Raw genomic sequence first — 19135 nt, 5'->3', positions numbered from 1 at the left:
TCCAACTCCTTGAAATCATGTTTGATCTTGACTGCTTTCTGTGGTAGCAAGTTCCATAGATTCACCACTCTCTGGGTTAAAAATCCTCATCTCAGTCCTAGATGGTTTATCCTGCATCCTTAGACTATCACATCTGTTTCTGGACTCACCTGCCCATTGGGAACATCCTTCTTGCGTTTACCCTGTTTAATCCTGTTATAATTTTATAGCCTTCTAGGAGACTCCCCTCTCCCTAGGGTCATTCTTCTGAACTCCAGTAAATATTAGCCTAACTGATTCAATCGCCTCTGTTAGTCCTGGACACTATGGGCAATTTAGCATGGCCAATCCACCTAACCCGCATATCTTTGGATTGTGGGAGAAAACCATAGCATCCGGAGGAAACCGGACAGAATGTGCAAACTCCATACAGTTGTTCGAGGCTGGAACCAAATCCGGTTCCTGACACTGAGGTAGCAATGCTAACCACTGAGCCACTCTTTAAAAGATGCAAAGCACATTTAAGGCAAAACATGAACACTACCAACTGCATAAGATAATAGAATATTATGTACACACAAGGGTTAGTCATTAAGACTGAAGTGAGGAGAAATTTCTAAACTAAAAGAGGTTTTAAAAAAATTCAAAGATTCATTAAACTATAAAGAACCGCCATTCCTTTTGTATTTTAATATAAGCAATGAGGCCAAAATCAGATCAGCAATGACCTTACCAAATGGTGAAGGGCTGAATGACTTACTCCTGAATTACAACAAACAAATTGGTAGTAGAGATAAATTGATCTTTGGATACTAACAACAATCAAAGTATACGGAAGTAGTGAAGGAAGCTGTAGCTAAGGATGAAGACCAACCATGATCTTATCTAATGGTGGTGCAGTCTTGAGGAGTAGAACAATCTACACCTGTTCCTCAATGGTACATTCGATTAAGTTACTAATTCCTAGAGAACAAATGGGAATGAATACCAAGTGACAACTGTTGCAGCACCAGTGGTACAAAAGCATATTGCAGAATTAAGCAGAAGAGGCAGTTGTTCAACCCCTGTCAATCCATCATTTGAAAGAGTTTTTTTGACTAATCTGTATTTTATCTTCATTTGCTTGTCTTGTTAAATTTCAGGTGAAGAAAATGGTTCAGCTTGCTAAACCATTTTCCTTATCTAAAGTTAAAACAGTTGACATGGGACTAAAGCAGGTAAATGGAGTTAAGGTATTGTCAGCAATATAAATGGTTTAGTTGAGACAGCACTATAAGTGGGAGAGGATTAAAAGAAACTATTTGTAGAAAAGTTACACCTATCACTTCAGTACAGGGGTATCTGTTTCAATTCTAAACTAGAAGTCTAAACAAAATTAATAAAGGAGAAAGACAACATTATCCAAGTTTTGGCTCAATAAATTTATTTATAATGCCAAGAATAACTAAACAATGTCTGGCTTCAAATTCAATCACAAATACAGTAAACCTTTGACAAAGGCAATGCCTGAATCATTGTACAATGGATAAAAGGATTCATTTCTCACAAAGTTATTACTCAATGAATAACCAAATTCCACAAACATTTTGAATCCTGAAACATTGGGAGTTCCTTGGGCACTGGACTTCACTTTAACTTACTCAAGATATCTGCAGCCACCTGGAACAAAAAAAAAGTTTCATTCTTGAGTATGCAGACTGAATGAGACAGAGCAGAATGGGAACAGTTGTACATCAATTTCTTTTAATTGAACTGGAAGGAAATTTCTAACTGAAGTGCATCAAAACAAAATGGATTTGTTGCTTTCCAATTGCTAGAGGCGCCACATATAGACAAATTAGCATAATTTTCATTTATCTTTAAAAAAACTACAGAAAAATGATTTTAAAAACTACAGCAAATCTTGTTGAGGCAAGGATGGGAATTGAGACTAACTGGAGAGCTCTTACAAAGTCATAAGAGGCACAAATGGTCCAAGTGCTCTCTTTCTCTACCATATCATTCAGCAATTCTAGAAATAAAATGTTTAAAATTTCTATCAAAATTCTTGAAGATTTATACTGATGCCTTACTTCCCAATGATTAATTCTGGTTACATAAATTAAAAGCATTTATTTAATGCTTCTTTAATGTGATTAAAGAAAATCAGGCACTTCAAGTAATATCAATTTAAAAAGTTAAATATTTTTCATGTAACCTCCAACAAATACTCAAGATAGATTTCAGTATCAGAGTCAAAAAACTGCACAGAACTATGTCAGTACAACAGAACTGTGTACCACCAGAACAGTTTATAAAACAAAATATGAGAATGAACACCCAAAACAAGGACAATTAAAAGTCCTCCCGAAAGATTAAAGTAATAATTTGGAAATGTATTTCGAAGCAAAGAACTTACACAATGGTCCCTGGCATGCAAAAAGTCAAACAGTTCCTCAGTACAGGTTTCTTCTGTTTGCGATCTAGAATTTACTCGCTCTGTACAGGCATCGAATATTTCTTGCAGCTTTACACACTTTTCGATCTTCTCACACCGCTCTCTAATTGCTATTATGGGATCCTGTACAGGCATAACAGAATTTATTTGATTTGTTTAAAACATTCTAAAAGTACCTTCATTTTTGTAAATGTGTTTAATACTAAATTAGGCATTTGCCCACAATCTAAATTGTTTTCAAGAAGTTGACATTCAGGGTTACCAAATTAGATTTAATTCTCAAATTTATTTGACTAGATCTCTGAAAGGCTAACATCGCGTGTTAGGAGGTTCTTAAAAGTAAAGAATGCCAAAGTAGAGCATCAAGGATAGGGACAGGTTTCATAACCCCAAGTTGTTAATTCCCACACAGGAATTAAAAATTGGAGGATATGGGATGCAACACCAGCAGTGTTAGCTATATATTTGAGATGGTAGTTTGCACTGATTATGGATATGCTAACTTCATCTCCTCAAAGTTTAAATGTTTCCTCAATGTAAGAGCCATACAGATAATCAGAATGTAGCTTCATGTTTTTGTTTGAACTACTTTAACAGGCAAAAATACAATTTTAACCCAATAGCCAAAGCAGAAGAGGTAACAAAAACTGGAAATTAGTCACTTGACTCATGCAGCTCTGTCAAAATGAAGTTAAAAACACCAACAGTAAAGGTCTGGGGATTCAATGCTCATTTGCTGTATGGGATAAGTAACAGGATCTTAATGGGAGTTAAGACGGAAAGGGTGGTGAAAGAGTATTATGGTAATAAAACCAGTTTGTTAACTCATTGCAATCTGATTGCAATGTCAGAACAAATCTGTATATTTCTCTTTCAAATGGATAACTATTGTTAATGGGAAACTATTTAAGCCCCACTAAGTCTTCTTGTTGCTTTGGCTCAATCATAGAAATATGTAACAACAGGAAGCAATCTAAGTGTCTTTATGATGAAAAGAAACAAGGAATTAAAAGAAAAGGAAATAAATAATGGACACAGTATGCAGGCAAGTTTGTAAAAGTCGCACAGATGATGTCAACTGTGTTACACAATTAATTAAAAAATTATTCTTGACAATAAAGCTAATTTGATTCAATTTGAAGACCACTGGCAAGGCTAGCATTTATTGGTCATCCAATGCCTTCAAGGTGGGGGTAGTGAGCTACTTTTCAAATAGCTACAGTCCACATGGTGTAGGTACACACACAATATACCTCCATGCAATTTAGTGTATTATATTACATATACATTATATGCATACAATAATATTAACTTCATTTCATGTTGCTGTATACTGCCCATATTCCCACTGCTCTTCACTTCAGTTGAGTAGAGGTTCAAGGGCTGCCACAGTTATTTATTCCCACAGTTGCATTTCAAAAATCTGGTAGCCCCGTGCAAACCTTTTGATATTCAAGGCCAAATAAGTCATGGTGTTCTTTGAGACAAAGACTCAGCAGAGGCAGTAACACAGTTGAATTCAGTCAGGAGGGAGCTGCCCTGAGAATACTCATTGACTTCTGGCCCACTGTGGTCTCATGATATCAGGGTGAAATATGAGCTAAAATACATACTTGACCACATCTTTACCAATCTGCCTATCATAGATGCATTTGTCCATGACAGTAGTATAAGGAGTAACTACTGTCCTTGCAGAGACTAGTCCAGCCTTCACATTAAGTATATATCCCATGTTGTGTGGCACCACCACCATGCTAAATGGAATAGATTTCAAATAGATCTAGCAACTCAAGACCAGGCACGCATGAGAGGTGCTGTGGGCCATCAGCAGCAGTGGAGCTGCACTCAGCCACAAGCTACAAACTCACGATCCAGTATATCACTATCACTACCATCAAACCTGGGAATCTGATTTAATCAAAAATCAAGAAACAGTACCAGGCATATTTAAACATGAGGTGATAACGTGGTGAAGCCACACAGGACTATGCGCATACCAAACAGCATAAGCAGCAAGTGATGCAGAGCTAAGCGATTCCAGAGTCAGTAGATCAGATGCAAACTCTGCAGTCCTGCCAGTCATGAACAATGATGGACAATTAAATGACTAACTGGAGGAGGAGGAGTCTCCACAAACATGCTCAGCCTGAGTAATATGGGAAGCCTAGCACATTACTGTAAAAAAGACAAACAATTGCAACCATCTCCTGCCAGACATGCAGAACTGATGATTAATTTCATCATGCTGCGTAGTTTCCAGATATCACAGATGCCAGTCTTCAGCCAATGAGGACTCCACATATCAAGAAACAGTTGAAGGTTCTGTGTATTATAAAGGAAATGGGTCCAGGCAATATTCATTATTATTGCAGATGAGCTGCAAAACTTGCTCATTCCTAGCCAAATTCTTCCAATACAATTACAAGAATGGAATCGACCCGGTAATGTGGAAAATTGGCCAAATAAGTGCTATCCCATAAAAAGCAGGTCAAATCCAATGTAGTCAATGACTGCCCCATCAGCCGATCAGTAAAGTGAGCGTCAACTCAGCTCCAGGACAACTCTGCAGGAGTTCCTCAATGTGTTGTCCTAGACCCAACATCATCAGTTACTTCATTCATAACTTTCCTCCCATAAAGGTCAGAAACGGGATGTTCATTGATGACTGCACAATGTCCAGCACCACTCATGATTCCTTAGATACTGAAGCAGCCCAAGGTCAATGCAGTAAGACCCAGACAATGTCCACATACGGGCTGACGAGTGGTAAGTAACTTCAAGCTACATGAGTGCCAGGCAACAAACATCTCCAACAAGAGAGAATACAACCATCGTATGCAGTGGCATTGCCATAATTGAATCCCCCTGTTATTAACATGCTGAGGGTTACCACTGACCAAAAAACAAACTGGACTAGGCAAACACACTGTGGTTACAAGAACAAGTGAGAGGTTAAGAATCCTACAGCACATAACTCACCTCCAACTCCAGAGCCTGTCCAGCACAAGTCAGGAGTGTGACGGAATTCTCACCACTTGCCTGAACGAGTGTTGCCAACTTAGAGTGTTGCTGGAGCATCATCCAGGTCAAACCAGACCTCGATTGACAATACATCCACATACACTCCCTCCACCACTGACACACTGGAACAGCAATGTACAATTAACAAAATGCATTGTAGAAACTCACCAAGATTCCTTAAGACAGGCACCTTCCATATCCTAAACTACTACCCCCTAGAAGGGCAGGGGCAGCAGACATGTAGGAACACCACCACCTGTAATTTCCCCTCCAAGACAATCACCAGCCTGACTTGGAAATATATCACCATTCCTTCAGTGCCGCTAGCTCAAAATGCTTGAACTCCTTCACTAACAGCAGTGTAAATGTTCCTACACTAAATGATCACACCTACTTTCCTGACAGCAATTAAGAATGGGCAATAACTGCTGGCTCAGCAACAGCACATCGCCTGAAGCTGCTCTTCCTGCCTCTCACTCATTCCCAAATCCTTGCTCACAGCAAAACGTCAGGAAGGAGCAGATGCTAGTGGGAGCATTTGAAAAAAAACAGTTAGCTCCAGCAGAACACTTTGGCAGCCTGCAGAGCCAGCTTCAGACAAAACCTGAATAGAATTTCAGGTTCAAGAAAGGCAAATAGGGTGCTGAAGAGTCAAGGAGCAAGAAGCTGGCGAGAGGCAAAGCTCACATGGTCATCACCAAGACACTTCGTTAGGCATCAGCACAGGCCCAGGTCAGTCAGTCAGTAGCAGGATGAATTAGGGAGTTAGAGGGGCTGCAAGGGATTCAGTGAGAGGATGGGTCCTCAGCAACCAGAAGGCTCAGGAAACAGGATATCAGAAAGTCAATAGTGGTAATTTAGTGATGCCACAATGTCATGGGGAAATGGTAAGACTCTCTCAGACTAAGTCTGAGTGTTATCCAGATCTTGTTTCTGTATTGGAGAAGTCCCAAATAGCGCTGAACATGTTGGTGATGAGTTTCGCATTCCTGGCATTATGGTAAAGGGAATGTTATTGATCAAGCCGCTAAAGACGTCTTGGCCTAGGACACTCGAGAAATTCTTACAGTAATGTTTGGGACCCCTCTTCTACCCTTGATTCCAACAACTACAGTTTTACTTGGTCTCCTTCACTCTGGCATATGCTGCATTAATGTTAAGGAAAATAATTTTCACCTCACCACTGGGGCTCAGCTTCATGTCAGTGTTTGGACTGTGTGTAAAACAGCAGCTGAGAGGGCATGACAGAACTCAAACTGAGAAGTGTGTTGTGAATAAGTACTATAAGGTGCCAGAAGACTGGAGGTTGGCTAATGTGGTACCACTATTTAAGAAAGGTAGTAAGGATAAGCCAGGGAATTATAGGCCAGTGAGCCTGACGTCAACGGTGGACAAGTTATTAGAGGGAATCCTGAGGGACAGAACGTATGCGTATTTGGAAAGGCAAGCACTGATTAGGGATAGTCAACATGGCTTTGTGGGTGGGAAATGATGGCTCACAAACTTGATTGGTCCAACTCGTCCATGCCGACTAGATATCCCAACCCAATGGGTGTGGAATGGGCTGCAGAGGAAGGATTTGGAGGCTGAGTACTGGCAGGTGGGACTAGATTGAGTTTTTGACGTAGCAACAAAGAGGATTGACAAGAGCAGAGCGGTAAATGTGATCTAAGTGTACTTCAGTAAGGCGTTCAACAAGGTTCCCCATGGGAGACTGGTTAGTATTCTCCCTGGAATACAGGGAGAACTAGCCATTTGGATGTAGAACTGGCTTGAAGGTAGAAGACAGAGGGTGGTGGTGGAGGGTTGTTTTCCAGATTGTGACCAGTAGAGTGCCACAACGATCGGTGCTGGGCCCACTGCATTGTCATTTATATAAATGATTTGGACGTGAGCTTAAGAGGTATAATTAGTAAGTTTGCAGGTGACACCAAAATTGGAGATGTCGTGGACAGTGAAGAAGGTTACCTTAGATTACAATGAGATCTTGATCAGATGAAACAATAAGCTGAGGTTTAATAATTTAGATAAACGCGAGGTGCTACAATTTGGGAAAACAAATCTTAGCAGGACCTATACACTTAATGGTAAGGTCCTAGAGAGTGTTGCTGAACAAAGAGACCTTGGGGAGTGCAGGTTCATTGCTCCTTGAAAATAGAGTCACAGGTAGATAGGATAGTGACGGTGGTGTTTGGTATGCTTTTCTATATTGGTCAGAGTATTGAGGACAGGAGTTGGGAAGACATGTTGCGGCTACACAGGAGGCCACAGTTAGGCCACTGTTGGAATACTGCATGCAATTCTGGTCTCCTTCCTATCGGAAAGATGTTATCAAAATCGAAAGGGCTCGGAAAAGATTTACAAGGATATTGCCAGGATTAGAGGATTTGAGCTGTAGGGAGAGGTTGAATAGGCTGGGGCTGTTTTCCCTTGAGCATCAGAGGCTGAGGGGTGAGGTTCACAAAATTATGAGCGGCTTGGAGATAGGCTAAATAGGCAAAAGGTCTTTTCCCTTAGGTGGGAGAGTCCAGAACTAGAGGACATAGGTTTAGGGTGAGAGGGGAAAGATAAAAATTGACCTAAGGGGCAACGTTTTCATGCAGAGAGTAGTGCATGTGTGGAATGGGCTACAGAGGAAGGATTTGGAGGCTGGGTGCTGGCAGGTGGGACTAGATTGGGTTGGGATATCTAATCGGCATGGACGAGTTGGACCAAAGAGTCTATTTCTGTGCTGTGCATCTCTATGACTAAGTACTATTGGATAATGGTTATTTCAGGTGATTGAAAGTAGACCAGTTGGGTGGTAACAGGCATAGTTGGACCTGTCTTGCCTCATTCAGACAGGACACACCTGGGCAATTTTCAACCTTAGCTGCTGGATACACATGATATCTTTTTAAGAACAAGTTTAAGACCCTGGCAACCTCCTTGCGAATCTTTCTGAACTCTTTCAAGTTTCACAACATTCTTCCTACAGGTAGTCCTCAGGACATTCATTCCACAAACAAACCATCCTGTGTAAAAAATCTGCCACATTCTTTTTTTAAAAAATCTCTCTCTTCTCACCTTAAAAACATGTCCCCTACTCTTTTGAAGAAATAAATCAGTCACCATTTTCTTAGGGCAAATATAGGCATGAAATAACTTCACCAGTTTCCTCATCGCCCCTCCCAACCCCCTCCCCAGATCCTCCAACGCAGCACCACCCTCTTGAACTGTCCTACATGCCCATCATCCCTCCTAACTATCCCCTCTACCCTCCCCTCCAACTTATCACCATCACTCCCCACCTGCATCTACCAATTGCTTTTCCAGCTACCTTCCCCCCACCACTCTCCTATTTTATATCTCAGTCCCCTTCTCCCCACCCCCTCCCACATTCCTGATACTTGAAATGTCGGCTCTCCTTCTCCTTACATGTTGCCGGACCTACTGTGCTTTTCCAGCATCAAACTTTGAGACATTAAATAGAGCCTTACATCCTAAGTACAAGCTATAAAAATCAAATGAGAATTTCCAGATAACTGGAATTTACAGCAATTTATTTTACATACTCACCACCACTTCTTCTTCTTCCTCCTCTTCATCCTAAGGAGAAGCAACATGATTAGTAATACATAGGAACTGATGAATTATAAGTTACATTACAACTATGTAGAAGGTTGTTTTTCAGACTGGAGGCCTGTAACCAGTGGAGTGCCACAAGGATCGGTGCTGGGTCCTCTGCTTTTTGTCATCTACATAAATGATTTGGATGCGAGCGTAAGAGGTATAGTTAGTAAGTTTGCAGATGATACCAAAATTGGAGGTGTAGTGGACAGCAAAGAGGGTTACCTCCGATTACAACAGGATCTAGACCAGATGAGTCAATGGGCTGAGAAGTGGCAGATGGAGTTTAATTCAGATAATTGTGAGGTGCTGCATTTTGAGAAAGCAAATCTTAGCAGGACTTATACACTTAATGGTAAGGTCCTAGGGAGTGTTACTGAACAAAGAGACTTTGATGTGCAGGTTCATAGCTCCTTGAAAGTGGAGTTGCAGGTAGATAGGATACCAAGGTGGCGTTTGGTATGCTTTCTTTTATTGGTCAGAGTATTGAGTACAGGAGTTAGAAGGTCATGTTGCGGCTGTACAGGACATTGGTTAGGCCACTGTTGGAATATTGCATGCAATTCTGGTCTCCTTCCTATCAGAAAGATGTTGTGAAACTTGAAAGGATTCAGAAAAGATTTACAAGGATTTTGCCAGGGTTGGAGGATTTGAGCTAGAGGGAGAGGCTGAACAGGCTGGGGCTGTTTTCCGTGGAGCGTCGGAGGCTGAGGGGTGACCTTATAGAGGTTTACAAAATTATGAGGGACATGGATAGGATAAATAGACAAAGTCTTTTACCTGGGTTCGGGGAGTCTAGAACAGAGGGCATAGGTTTAGGGAGGGGGGGGGGGGGGGGGGGAAGATGTAAAAGAGACCTAAGGGGCAACCTTTTTACACAGAGGGTGGCAGGGGTATGGAATGAACTGCCAGAGGATGTGGTAGAGGCTGGTACAATTGCAACATTTAAAAGGCATTTGGATGGGTATATGAATAGGAAGGGTTTGGAGGGATATGGGCCGGGTGCTGGCAGGAGGGACGAGATTGGGTTGGGGTATCTGGTCAGCATGGACGGGTTGGACCGAATGGTCTGTTTCCATGCTGTACATCTCTATAACTCTATTTACATGGTACTTTTCTAAGTCACAGAATAGAACAAAAACAGAAAGAGACATCAGGAGAGATAAAAATTGAGATTTGGGAGAAGATTTTGTAGCTGTGGATCAGGTTGTAAGTTTGATTGCTAAGCTGGTAGGTTTGTTCTCAGATGTTTCATCACCATGCTAGGTAACATCAGTGAGCTTCCAGTGAAGTGTTGATGTTCTATCCTGTGTGCTATTTCTGTATCTTGGTTTGTTGTAGTAGGGGATATCACTTCTGACTCTGTTTCTGAGAGTTTGGTAAAAGAGTTCCAAATCCATATGTTTGTTAATGGAGTTCCAGTTTGAATGCCAGGCCTCTAGGAATTCCTGCACATGTATTTGTTTCGTTTGTCCCAGTCGAATTGGTATCCCTCTTCGTCTGTATGTATGGATACCAGTGATAGTCATGCCTTTTGATGCTCACGTATCCTTGTGGCGAGCTTCCTGCCAGTTTATCCAGGGACAGCTAAACAAAGACACACGGGAATTCCTACAGGCCTGGCATTCAAACCAGAACCCCATTAACAAACATAGATTTGGACCACGTTTACCAATTCCTCAGAAACAGAGCTGGAAATGATCAGCCCTACCACAATAAACCAAGACACACAAAAAGCAAAGCAGGACAGAACACCGACCCTTAACCGGAGGCTCAGTGATGATGTTTACTCGCACAGTGACGAAATGTCTGAGAACAAACCCACCAGCTCAGCAAGCAAATTTACAACCTAAGGGATAAAAATCTTGGTAAATGGGGTGGATTTTAAAGAGGAACCTCAGGAGAAAATGGAAAACCTGGATAAATGTCTAGTTTCCTGACCATTATAACAGCTCCAAAAAAAGTAATTAGACTTAAAATATTTGCTCTCTCTTAACTTCCACTTTTTAATTTAGAAAGGCATGATTTGTTACAGATGGCGGAATGGTTCTTTTTTAGGTTGACAATATTATCATAGGTTGCAAGAACCTTGGCTGACAAGTCATGTGGAATATCTAGTCACGAGGAACAAGCAAGTTTAAAGTTGAGAAGGCAAAGATCAGACAAGGTCCTAGAGACATACAGGTAGCCTGAAAGGAATAGAGGAATGGCCACGAGTGTTAGAACAGGGCAGGAAAACCCTTTAGGGGTAGGATTAAGGAAAACCCTAAGGCGTTCTACATTTAAGTGAGGAACAAGAGAATGGCCTTACTGAGGGTTGGGTCGATTATGGATAGTGGAGGGAACTTGCGCGTGGAGTCAGAGTCATAGAGAGGTACAGCACGGGAACAGACCCTTCAGTCCAACTCATCCACGCCAACCACATATCCCAACCCAGTGTAGTCCCACTTGCCAGCACCCGGCCCATATCCTTCAAATCCTTCCTGTGCATATACTCATCCAAATGCCTTGAAAATTTTGCAATTGTATTAGACTCCACCACTTCCGCTGGCAGGTCATTCCACACATACACCACCCTGTACGTGGAAAAGTTGCCCTTTAGGTCTCGCTTATATCTTGCCCCTCTCACCGAAACCTATGCCCTCTAGTTTTGGACTACCCCACCCCCAGGAAAATACTTTGTCTATTTGTTTTATCCATACTCCTCACAATTTTATAAACCTCTATAAGGTCACCCTTCAGCCTCCGAGGCTCCAGGGAAAACAGCCCTAGCCTATTCAACTTCTCCTTACAGCTCAAATCATCCAACTCTGGCAACATCCTTGTAAATCTTTTCTGAACCCTTTCAAGTTTTACAACATATTTCTAATTGGAAGGAGACCAGAATTGCATGCAAAATTCCACCAGTGGCCTAACCAATATCCTGCCGATTTCGCTGCTCGTTGGATGCTGCCTGAACTGCTGTGCTCTTCCAGCACCACTAATCCAGTAACCAATATCCTGTACAGCCACAATATGACCTCCAACTCCTGAATAATAAAGGAAAGCATACCAAACACCTTCTTTGTTAGGAGAAAGTGAGGACTGCAGATGCTAGAGACCAGAGTTGAAAAGTGTGGCGCTGGAAAAGCGCAGCAGGCCAGGCAGCATCCGAAGAGCAGGAGAATTGACGATTCAGGCGTAAGCCCTTCTTCAGGAATGAGGCTGGTGTGCCAAGCAAGCGGAGATAAAAGGCGGAGGGGGGGGAATTTGGGGGAGGGGTGCTGGGAATACGATAGGTGGAAGGAGGGGAGAGTGAGGGCGATAGGCCAGAGAGGGGATGGGGGCAGAGAGGTCAGGAAGATGATTGCAGGTCAAGAGGGCGGTGTTGAAACTAGGGGTTAGGACTGGGACTCCCGCACCAACCAACGCAACCGCCCCGTGGCTGAACACTTTAACTCCCCCTCCCACTCCGCCAAGGACATGCAGGTCCTTGGCCTCCTCCATTGCCAGACCCTGGCCGCACGACGCCTGGAGGAAGAGTGCCTCATCTTCCGCCTAGGAACCCTCCAATCACACGGGATGAACGCAGATTTCTCCAGCTTCCTCATTTCCCCTCCCCCCACTTTATCTCAGTCCCAACCCCAGCACCACTCTCTTGACCTGCAATCTTCTTCCTGACCACTCCGGCATATCACCCTCACTTCCTTCCACCTATCGTATTCCCAGCGCCCCTCCCCAAATGCCCCCCCACACCTTTTAGCTCAGCCCACTTGGCACATGAGCCTCATTCCTGAAGAAGGGCTTATGCCCGAAATGTCGGTTCTCCTGCTCCTCAGATGCTGTCTGGCCTGCTGCGCTTTTCCAGCACCTTCTGTGTTATCCTATCCACCTGTAACTCGACTTTCAAGGAGCTATGAACCTGCACTTCAAGGTCTCTATTCAGCAACACTCCCTAGGACCTTACCATTAAGTTTAGAAGTCCTCCTAAGATTTGCTTTCCCAAAATGCAACTGTTTAAGAAAGGTAGGAAGGACAAGCCAGGGAACTGTGTTCCATTTATCGCATTTATATACATAAAACTCCATCTGCCACTCCTCAGCCCACTGGCTCATCCGATCTAGATCCCATTGTGATCAGAGGTAACCTTCTTTGCTGTCTACTATACCTCCAATTTTGATGTCATCTGCAAACCTATTAACTGTACCTCTTATACTCACATCCAAACAATTTATATAAATGATGACAAGTAGGGGATCCAGCACCGATCCTTGTGGCACTCCACTGGTCACAGGCTTCCAGTCTGAAAAACAACCCTCCTCCACCACCCGGTCTTCTACCTTTGAGCCAGTTCTGTATCCAAATGGCTAGTTCTCCCTGTATTCCATGAGATCAAACCTTGCTAACCAGTCTCCCATGGGGAACCTTGTCAAACACCTTATTGAAGTCCACATAGATCACATCTACCGCTCTGCCTTCATCAATCTTCTTTGCTACTTCTTCAAAAAACTCAATGAATTTTGTGAGACATGATTTCCCACTCACAAAGCCATGTTGACTATCCCTAATCAGTCCTTGCCTTTCCAAATACACATACATCCTGTCCCTCAGGATACCCTCCAACAACTTGTCCACCACAGATGTCAGGCTCACTTGTTCCCTGGATTGTCCTTACTACCTTTCTTAAACAGTGGCACCACGTTAGCCAACCTCCAGTCTTCTGACACCTCACCTGTGCTATCGATAATACAAATATCTCAGCAAGGGGCCCAGCAATCACTTCCCTAGCTTCCCACAGATTCTGAGGGTACACCTGATCAGGTCCTGGGAGTTTTACACATTTCAAGACATCCAGCACTTCCTCCTCTGTAATATGGACATTTTTCAGGATGTCACCATCTATTTCCCTACGTTCTATATCTTCCATGTCCTTTGCCACAGTAAGCACTAATGCAAAATACTCATTTAGTACCTCCCCCATCTCCTGCAGCTCCACACAAAGGCCACCTTGCTGATCTTTGAGGGGCCCTTTTCTCTCCCTAGTTACCCTTTTGTCCTTAATGTATTTGTAAAAACCCATCAGATTTTCCTTAACTCTATTTGCCAAATACCGTCAAAATTGTCCTTTCTCCAATTTAGAACTTCAACTTTTAGATCTGGCCCATCCTTTTTCCAAAACTATTTTAAAAGTAACAGAGAATTATAGTCACTGGCCCCTAAACTGTTCCCGCACTGACACCTCAGTCACCTGTCCTGCCTTATTTCCCTTCTCAGTAAGTAGATGTACCTACTAGAATCAGAAAGGTTTCTTGTATATGTTTAACAAATTCCTCTCCATCTAAACCCTTAACACTATGACAGTCCCAGTCTATGTTTGGAAAGTTAACATTCCCTACCATAACCACCCTATTATTCTTACAGATAACTGAAATCTCCTTACAAATTTGTTTCTCAATTTCCTGCTGACTATCAGGGGGTCTATAATACAATCCCAATTAGGTGATCATCTTTTTCTTATTTCCCCGTTCCACTCAACTAACTTCCCTGGATGTATTTCCGGGAATATTCTCCCTCAGTACAACTGTAATGCTATCCCTTACCAAAAACACCACTCCTCCTCCTCTCTTGCCTCCCTTTCTGTCCTTCCTGTAGCATTTGTATCCGGGAACATTAACCTGCCAGTCCTGTCCATCCCTGAGCCATGATTCTGTAATTGCTATGATACCCCAGTCCCATGTTCCTAACCATGCCCTGAGTTCATCTGCCTTCCCTGTCAGGCCCTTTGCATTGAAATAAATGCAGTTGAATTCATCAGTCCTATGTTGTTCTCTGCTTTGCCCTCACCTGACTCTTTGGCTCGCTTCTTTTCTCAACTGGACCAGTCTCGGATTGATTTCTTTCCTCACCACCTCCCTGGGTCCTCGCCCTCCCCCCACCTTACTAGTATAAATTCTCCCAAGCAGCTCTCGCAAATCCCCCTGCCAGTACATTAGTCCCCTTCCAATTCAGGTGCAATCTGTCCTTCTTATACAGGTCACTCCTACCCCAGAAGACATTCCAATGATCCAAAAGTGCGAATTCTTCTCCCATCCACCAGCTCCTCAGCTCCATCCTCATATTCGTGCCCTCACTAGCTCACAGCACTAGGAGTAATCTAGATATTATTGCTAGAGGATCTCCTTTTTACATTCCTGCCTAACTCTCCATATTCTTCCCTCAGAATCTCAACCCTTTCCCTTCCTATGTTGTTGGTTCCAATGTGTACAATGACCTCCTGCTGGCCCCTCTTCCCCCTTGTGAACATTCTGCACCCTCTCCAAGATATCCTTGACCCTAGCACCAGGGAAGCAACACACCATTCTGAATTTTCACTGCTGGCCACAAACGTCTGTCTGTGCCTCAGACTAGACAGCCCCCAGCACGAATCGATCTCTTGGAACCCAACGTACCCCTCCTGGCATTAGAGCCAGCTTCGATACCTCTCTTACCTTTCCTAGAGTTGTAATGCTATCCCTTGCCAAAAAGGCCACTCCCCCTTCTTTCTTGCCTCCCTTTCTGTCCTTCCTGTAGCATTTGTATCCTGGAACATTAGCCTGTCATTCCTGTTCATCCCTGAGCCATTGCTATGATAGCTCATCAATGTTTCTGTATCTGAGACTTTTCTCCCTTGCTATAACTGCCATCCATCACACGCTCTTGCTCTGGTAAATTCGTCATTGCCTCTAACTGTTGCTCCAACTGTTCCATTCGATCTGATAGGATTCACAACCAATGACATTTATTGCAGATATAAACCTCAGTAACACAAACTCTCCCTGAACTCCTACATCTGTTAAGAGGAGCATATCACTCTACTAAGGGCCTTTTTAGCTTCTTCCAATCTGCAGACCCAGAAAATAGTACCATCTTATTCTTCTATAAAACACTGCTCCAGGCTAACTTAATACTTATGGCTTAAGACTCTCTCAATAAAACAATCAAGAATGAACCCATTTGATGCAGTTACTGCAGATTCCCCAAGGCCACACTTAAAACTATTCACTTATTGGTCTCAGTGCTGCGACTTCTCCCAAACAGGTTCCTCCAAGGTCAGTTGCGAATTTCACTTTGTTAATTTTCCCAGATGCACTCCGATGTCCAGTGATATATGAATGCAACAGCAAAGGTAGTAACTGTGCAGGTTCACTGCTGTGTCAGTTACCAGTGTGTGTTCTCTCGCATGTGCGTGTTCTCTCTCTCTCCCCAACTGCACTGACCTCACCATGTGCTGCCTTTGTCTGTTTTTGACTCTTTTTTCCTCCAAAGTTCCAAAACAATGCAACTGCATATAAAACAGTAATTGCTGCTCCTGGAATTAGAGGAAATTTCCTCCAACACTGAAAATATCTCAGAAAAAGGAGTAGCCTGTTACAGCCAGAAATTTTTCCTGCCCTCTTGGGTTACCCAGAATCCTTGTTAGAGGTAGGGGAGCTCCTTAATGAATACTTCAGTAATCACTACTGAGAGGGACCTTAACATTTCAGAGAACAGTGTGAAACAGACTGATATGTTAGAACAGGTCAATATTAGGAAGGAGGATGTGCTGAAAATTTTGAAAAACATAAGGCTGGATAAATCCCCTGGGCCAGACGGGATATACCCCAGGTTCATACAGAAAGTGAGGGAAGAGATTGCTGTGCCTTTGGTGATGATCTTTTTGTCCTCATGGTCTACTGGAGTAGTGTCAGATGATTGGAGGGTGACAAATATTATTCCCTAGTACAAGAAAAGGAAGTGGAATAATCCTGGGAATTACAGACCAGTCAGTCTTACATCAATGGTGGGCAAAGTACTGGAGAGGATTCTGAGAGACAGGATTCATGATTACTTGGAAAACCAGAGTTTGATTAGAGATAGTCAGCATGGCTTTGAGAAAAGTAAGTCATGCCTCACAAACTTTACTGAATTCCTTGAGGATGTGACAAAACACACTGAAGAAGGTAGAGCAGTGGATGTGGTGTAGATGGATTTTAGCAAGGCATTTGATAAGGTTCCCCATGGTAGGCTTATTCAGAATGAAAGGAAGCATGGGTTACAGAGAAATCTGGCTGCCTGGATACAGAATTGGATGGTCCAAAGAAGTCAGAGGATGGTGGTAGATGGAAAGTATTCAGCCTGGAGCTTGACAGTGGAGTTCCACAGGGATCGGTTCTTTGATGATTTTTATAAACAACTTAGATGAAGTAGTGGAAGGGTGGGTTAGTGAGTTTGGTGATGACAGGAGGATTGGTGGAGTTGTGGATAGCATGGAGGGTTGTTGTAGGTTGCAACAGGACATTGATAGGATGCAGAACGGGGCTGATAACTGGCAGATGGAATTCAACCTGAAAAATAGTGAACGATTCATTTTGGAAGATCGCATTTTAACGCAGAATACAGGGTTAAAGGCAGGATTGTTGGCAGCTTGGAGAAACAGAGGGATCTTCGGGTCCCATAGATCCCACAAAGTTGCCACCCAAGCTTATAAAGTTGTTAAGGAGATGTGTGGCATGTTGGTTTTCTTTTGCAGGGGGATTGAGTTTAAGAGTTACAAGGTTATGCTGCAGCTCTATAGACCCCTGATTAGACCACACTTGGAAGACTGTGTTCAGTTCTAGTCACCTCATTACAGGAAAAATGTGAAAGCTTTAGAGAGGGTGCAGAGGAGATTTACCAGGATGTTGCCTGGTCTCATGAGGAAAGGTTGAGGGAGCTAGGGCTTTCCCCATTGGAGCAAAGGAGGATTAAAGGTGTACAAGATGTTGAGAGGCAGCCAGAGACATTCCCCCATGGCAGAAATGTCTATCACAAGGGGCCATAATTTTAAGGTAATTAGAAGGAGGTTTAGGGGAGATGTCAGAGGTAGATTCTTTACACAGAGTCTGGATTAGTGGTGCTGGAAGAGCACAGCAGTTCAGGCAGCATCCAAGTAGCTTCGAAATTGGGTGCGTGGAATGCACTTCTAGCAGTGGCAGTAGGGACATTTAAGCAACTTTTGAATAGGCACATGGAAGATAGTACAATGAAGGGTATGTAGTTTGGTTTGATCTTATAGTAGGATAAACAGTTGGTACTGGGCTGTACTGTCCTACGTTCTCGCATCACAAGGCGGCAGACCGCAACTGAAAGAAAGGCATTATTTAATAATTAGAATCACTGGCCCTGGGACCTATCCCACGAGCTGGGGGATCGCTGTGCTTCCCAGCGAATAAAACCAAAGACAATGCTGCAAGAACAAGGAACCAAAGTTGAAAATGCTGCCAACACAAGTCAGTCAGTATTGCTGTCTGTCAGCAATCACCGTGACCATTTACTGAGCTGATCAAATGAAAACGAGCCAGACTAACGCTAACTCCGTTCACTCCGCCCCAGCCCCAGCCCCAGCCCCGCTCCTTGAACCCAGGGTTTGCTCACTATACAGCCGCCTCTGTCCTTGGACTCACCCCCAGCGGCCCAGCTCAAGCCTGTCCTTGGCACTCCCCTCTTCCACCAGCCACATACTACTTTCACCGCCTGGCCTCAACTTACAGACCGGTGCGCCCTGCCCCGCATTTATTTCCCGCTGCTACCCCCCAGCTCCCTCTCCCCAATCTCACCTCAGGTCCCCCCGCCAACACCACCTCATCCTCCAAGCCCATGGCGACCTTCCACTCACACCCGGGAAGAGAACAGCGCATGCGCGGCCAGCTTGTAACAACGTCACAACTAAAGACCCGGATGCTCCGTAGAAACAGATAGACCGTATTCAAAGACAGGAAACGGTTTGATGTTGTGTACTTCCGGGTGAGAGTTCCAAGACACGGCGTCCATTCGTTTAAATTAGAAACGACATGTCCGGACGGTCACCTCGTTTTGCTAATAATAAACTACATCGTGCTTTACAAGTGCTAAACCATATCTGCTGTCAAAATACATTGTGCTTCTGTTTTATTAGTGAGTGCGACATTTAACCGAGGTGGCGTTATCTTTCGAATACAATGTTTTTGCAAGAAACAAGTACGCCCCCATATTACGCAAATAGCAAAGTTGCAATTTCGTTGTAATGTTGCCAACATCAAGTTTGATTCGAATGTGAAATGTTAAGTTTGTCTC

The 19135-nt window shown here is 43.3% G+C and overlaps 1 protein-coding gene across 1 annotated transcript; it reads right to left on the bottom strand.

Annotated features, from left to right (window-relative positions):
- Positions 1-1376: 1376 nt before the first annotated feature.
- On the bottom strand, positions 1377-18753 carry uqcrh (ubiquinol-cytochrome c reductase hinge protein). The gene is made up of 4 exons (XM_072574475.1): positions 18640-18753; positions 8996-9025; positions 2378-2539; positions 1377-1638 (listed from the first exon to the last, which is right to left on the bottom strand). Exons 1-4 carry the CDS (start codon positions 18718-18720, stop codon positions 1606-1608), a joined length of 306 nt encoding a protein of 101 aa, XP_072430576.1. The 5' UTR covers positions 18721-18753; the 3' UTR covers positions 1377-1605.
- Positions 18754-19135: the final 382 nt, after the last annotated feature.

The sequence above is a fragment of the Chiloscyllium punctatum genome, chromosome 7 (genome assembly GCF_047496795.1).
Source record: "Chiloscyllium punctatum isolate Juve2018m chromosome 7, sChiPun1.3, whole genome shotgun sequence".
In the NCBI taxonomy this organism is placed as follows: domain Eukaryota; kingdom Metazoa; phylum Chordata; class Chondrichthyes; order Orectolobiformes; family Hemiscylliidae; genus Chiloscyllium; species Chiloscyllium punctatum.
The sequence above is the reverse complement of the archived record's forward strand: the minus strand, read 5'-3'. Positions and strand labels throughout refer to the sequence as shown.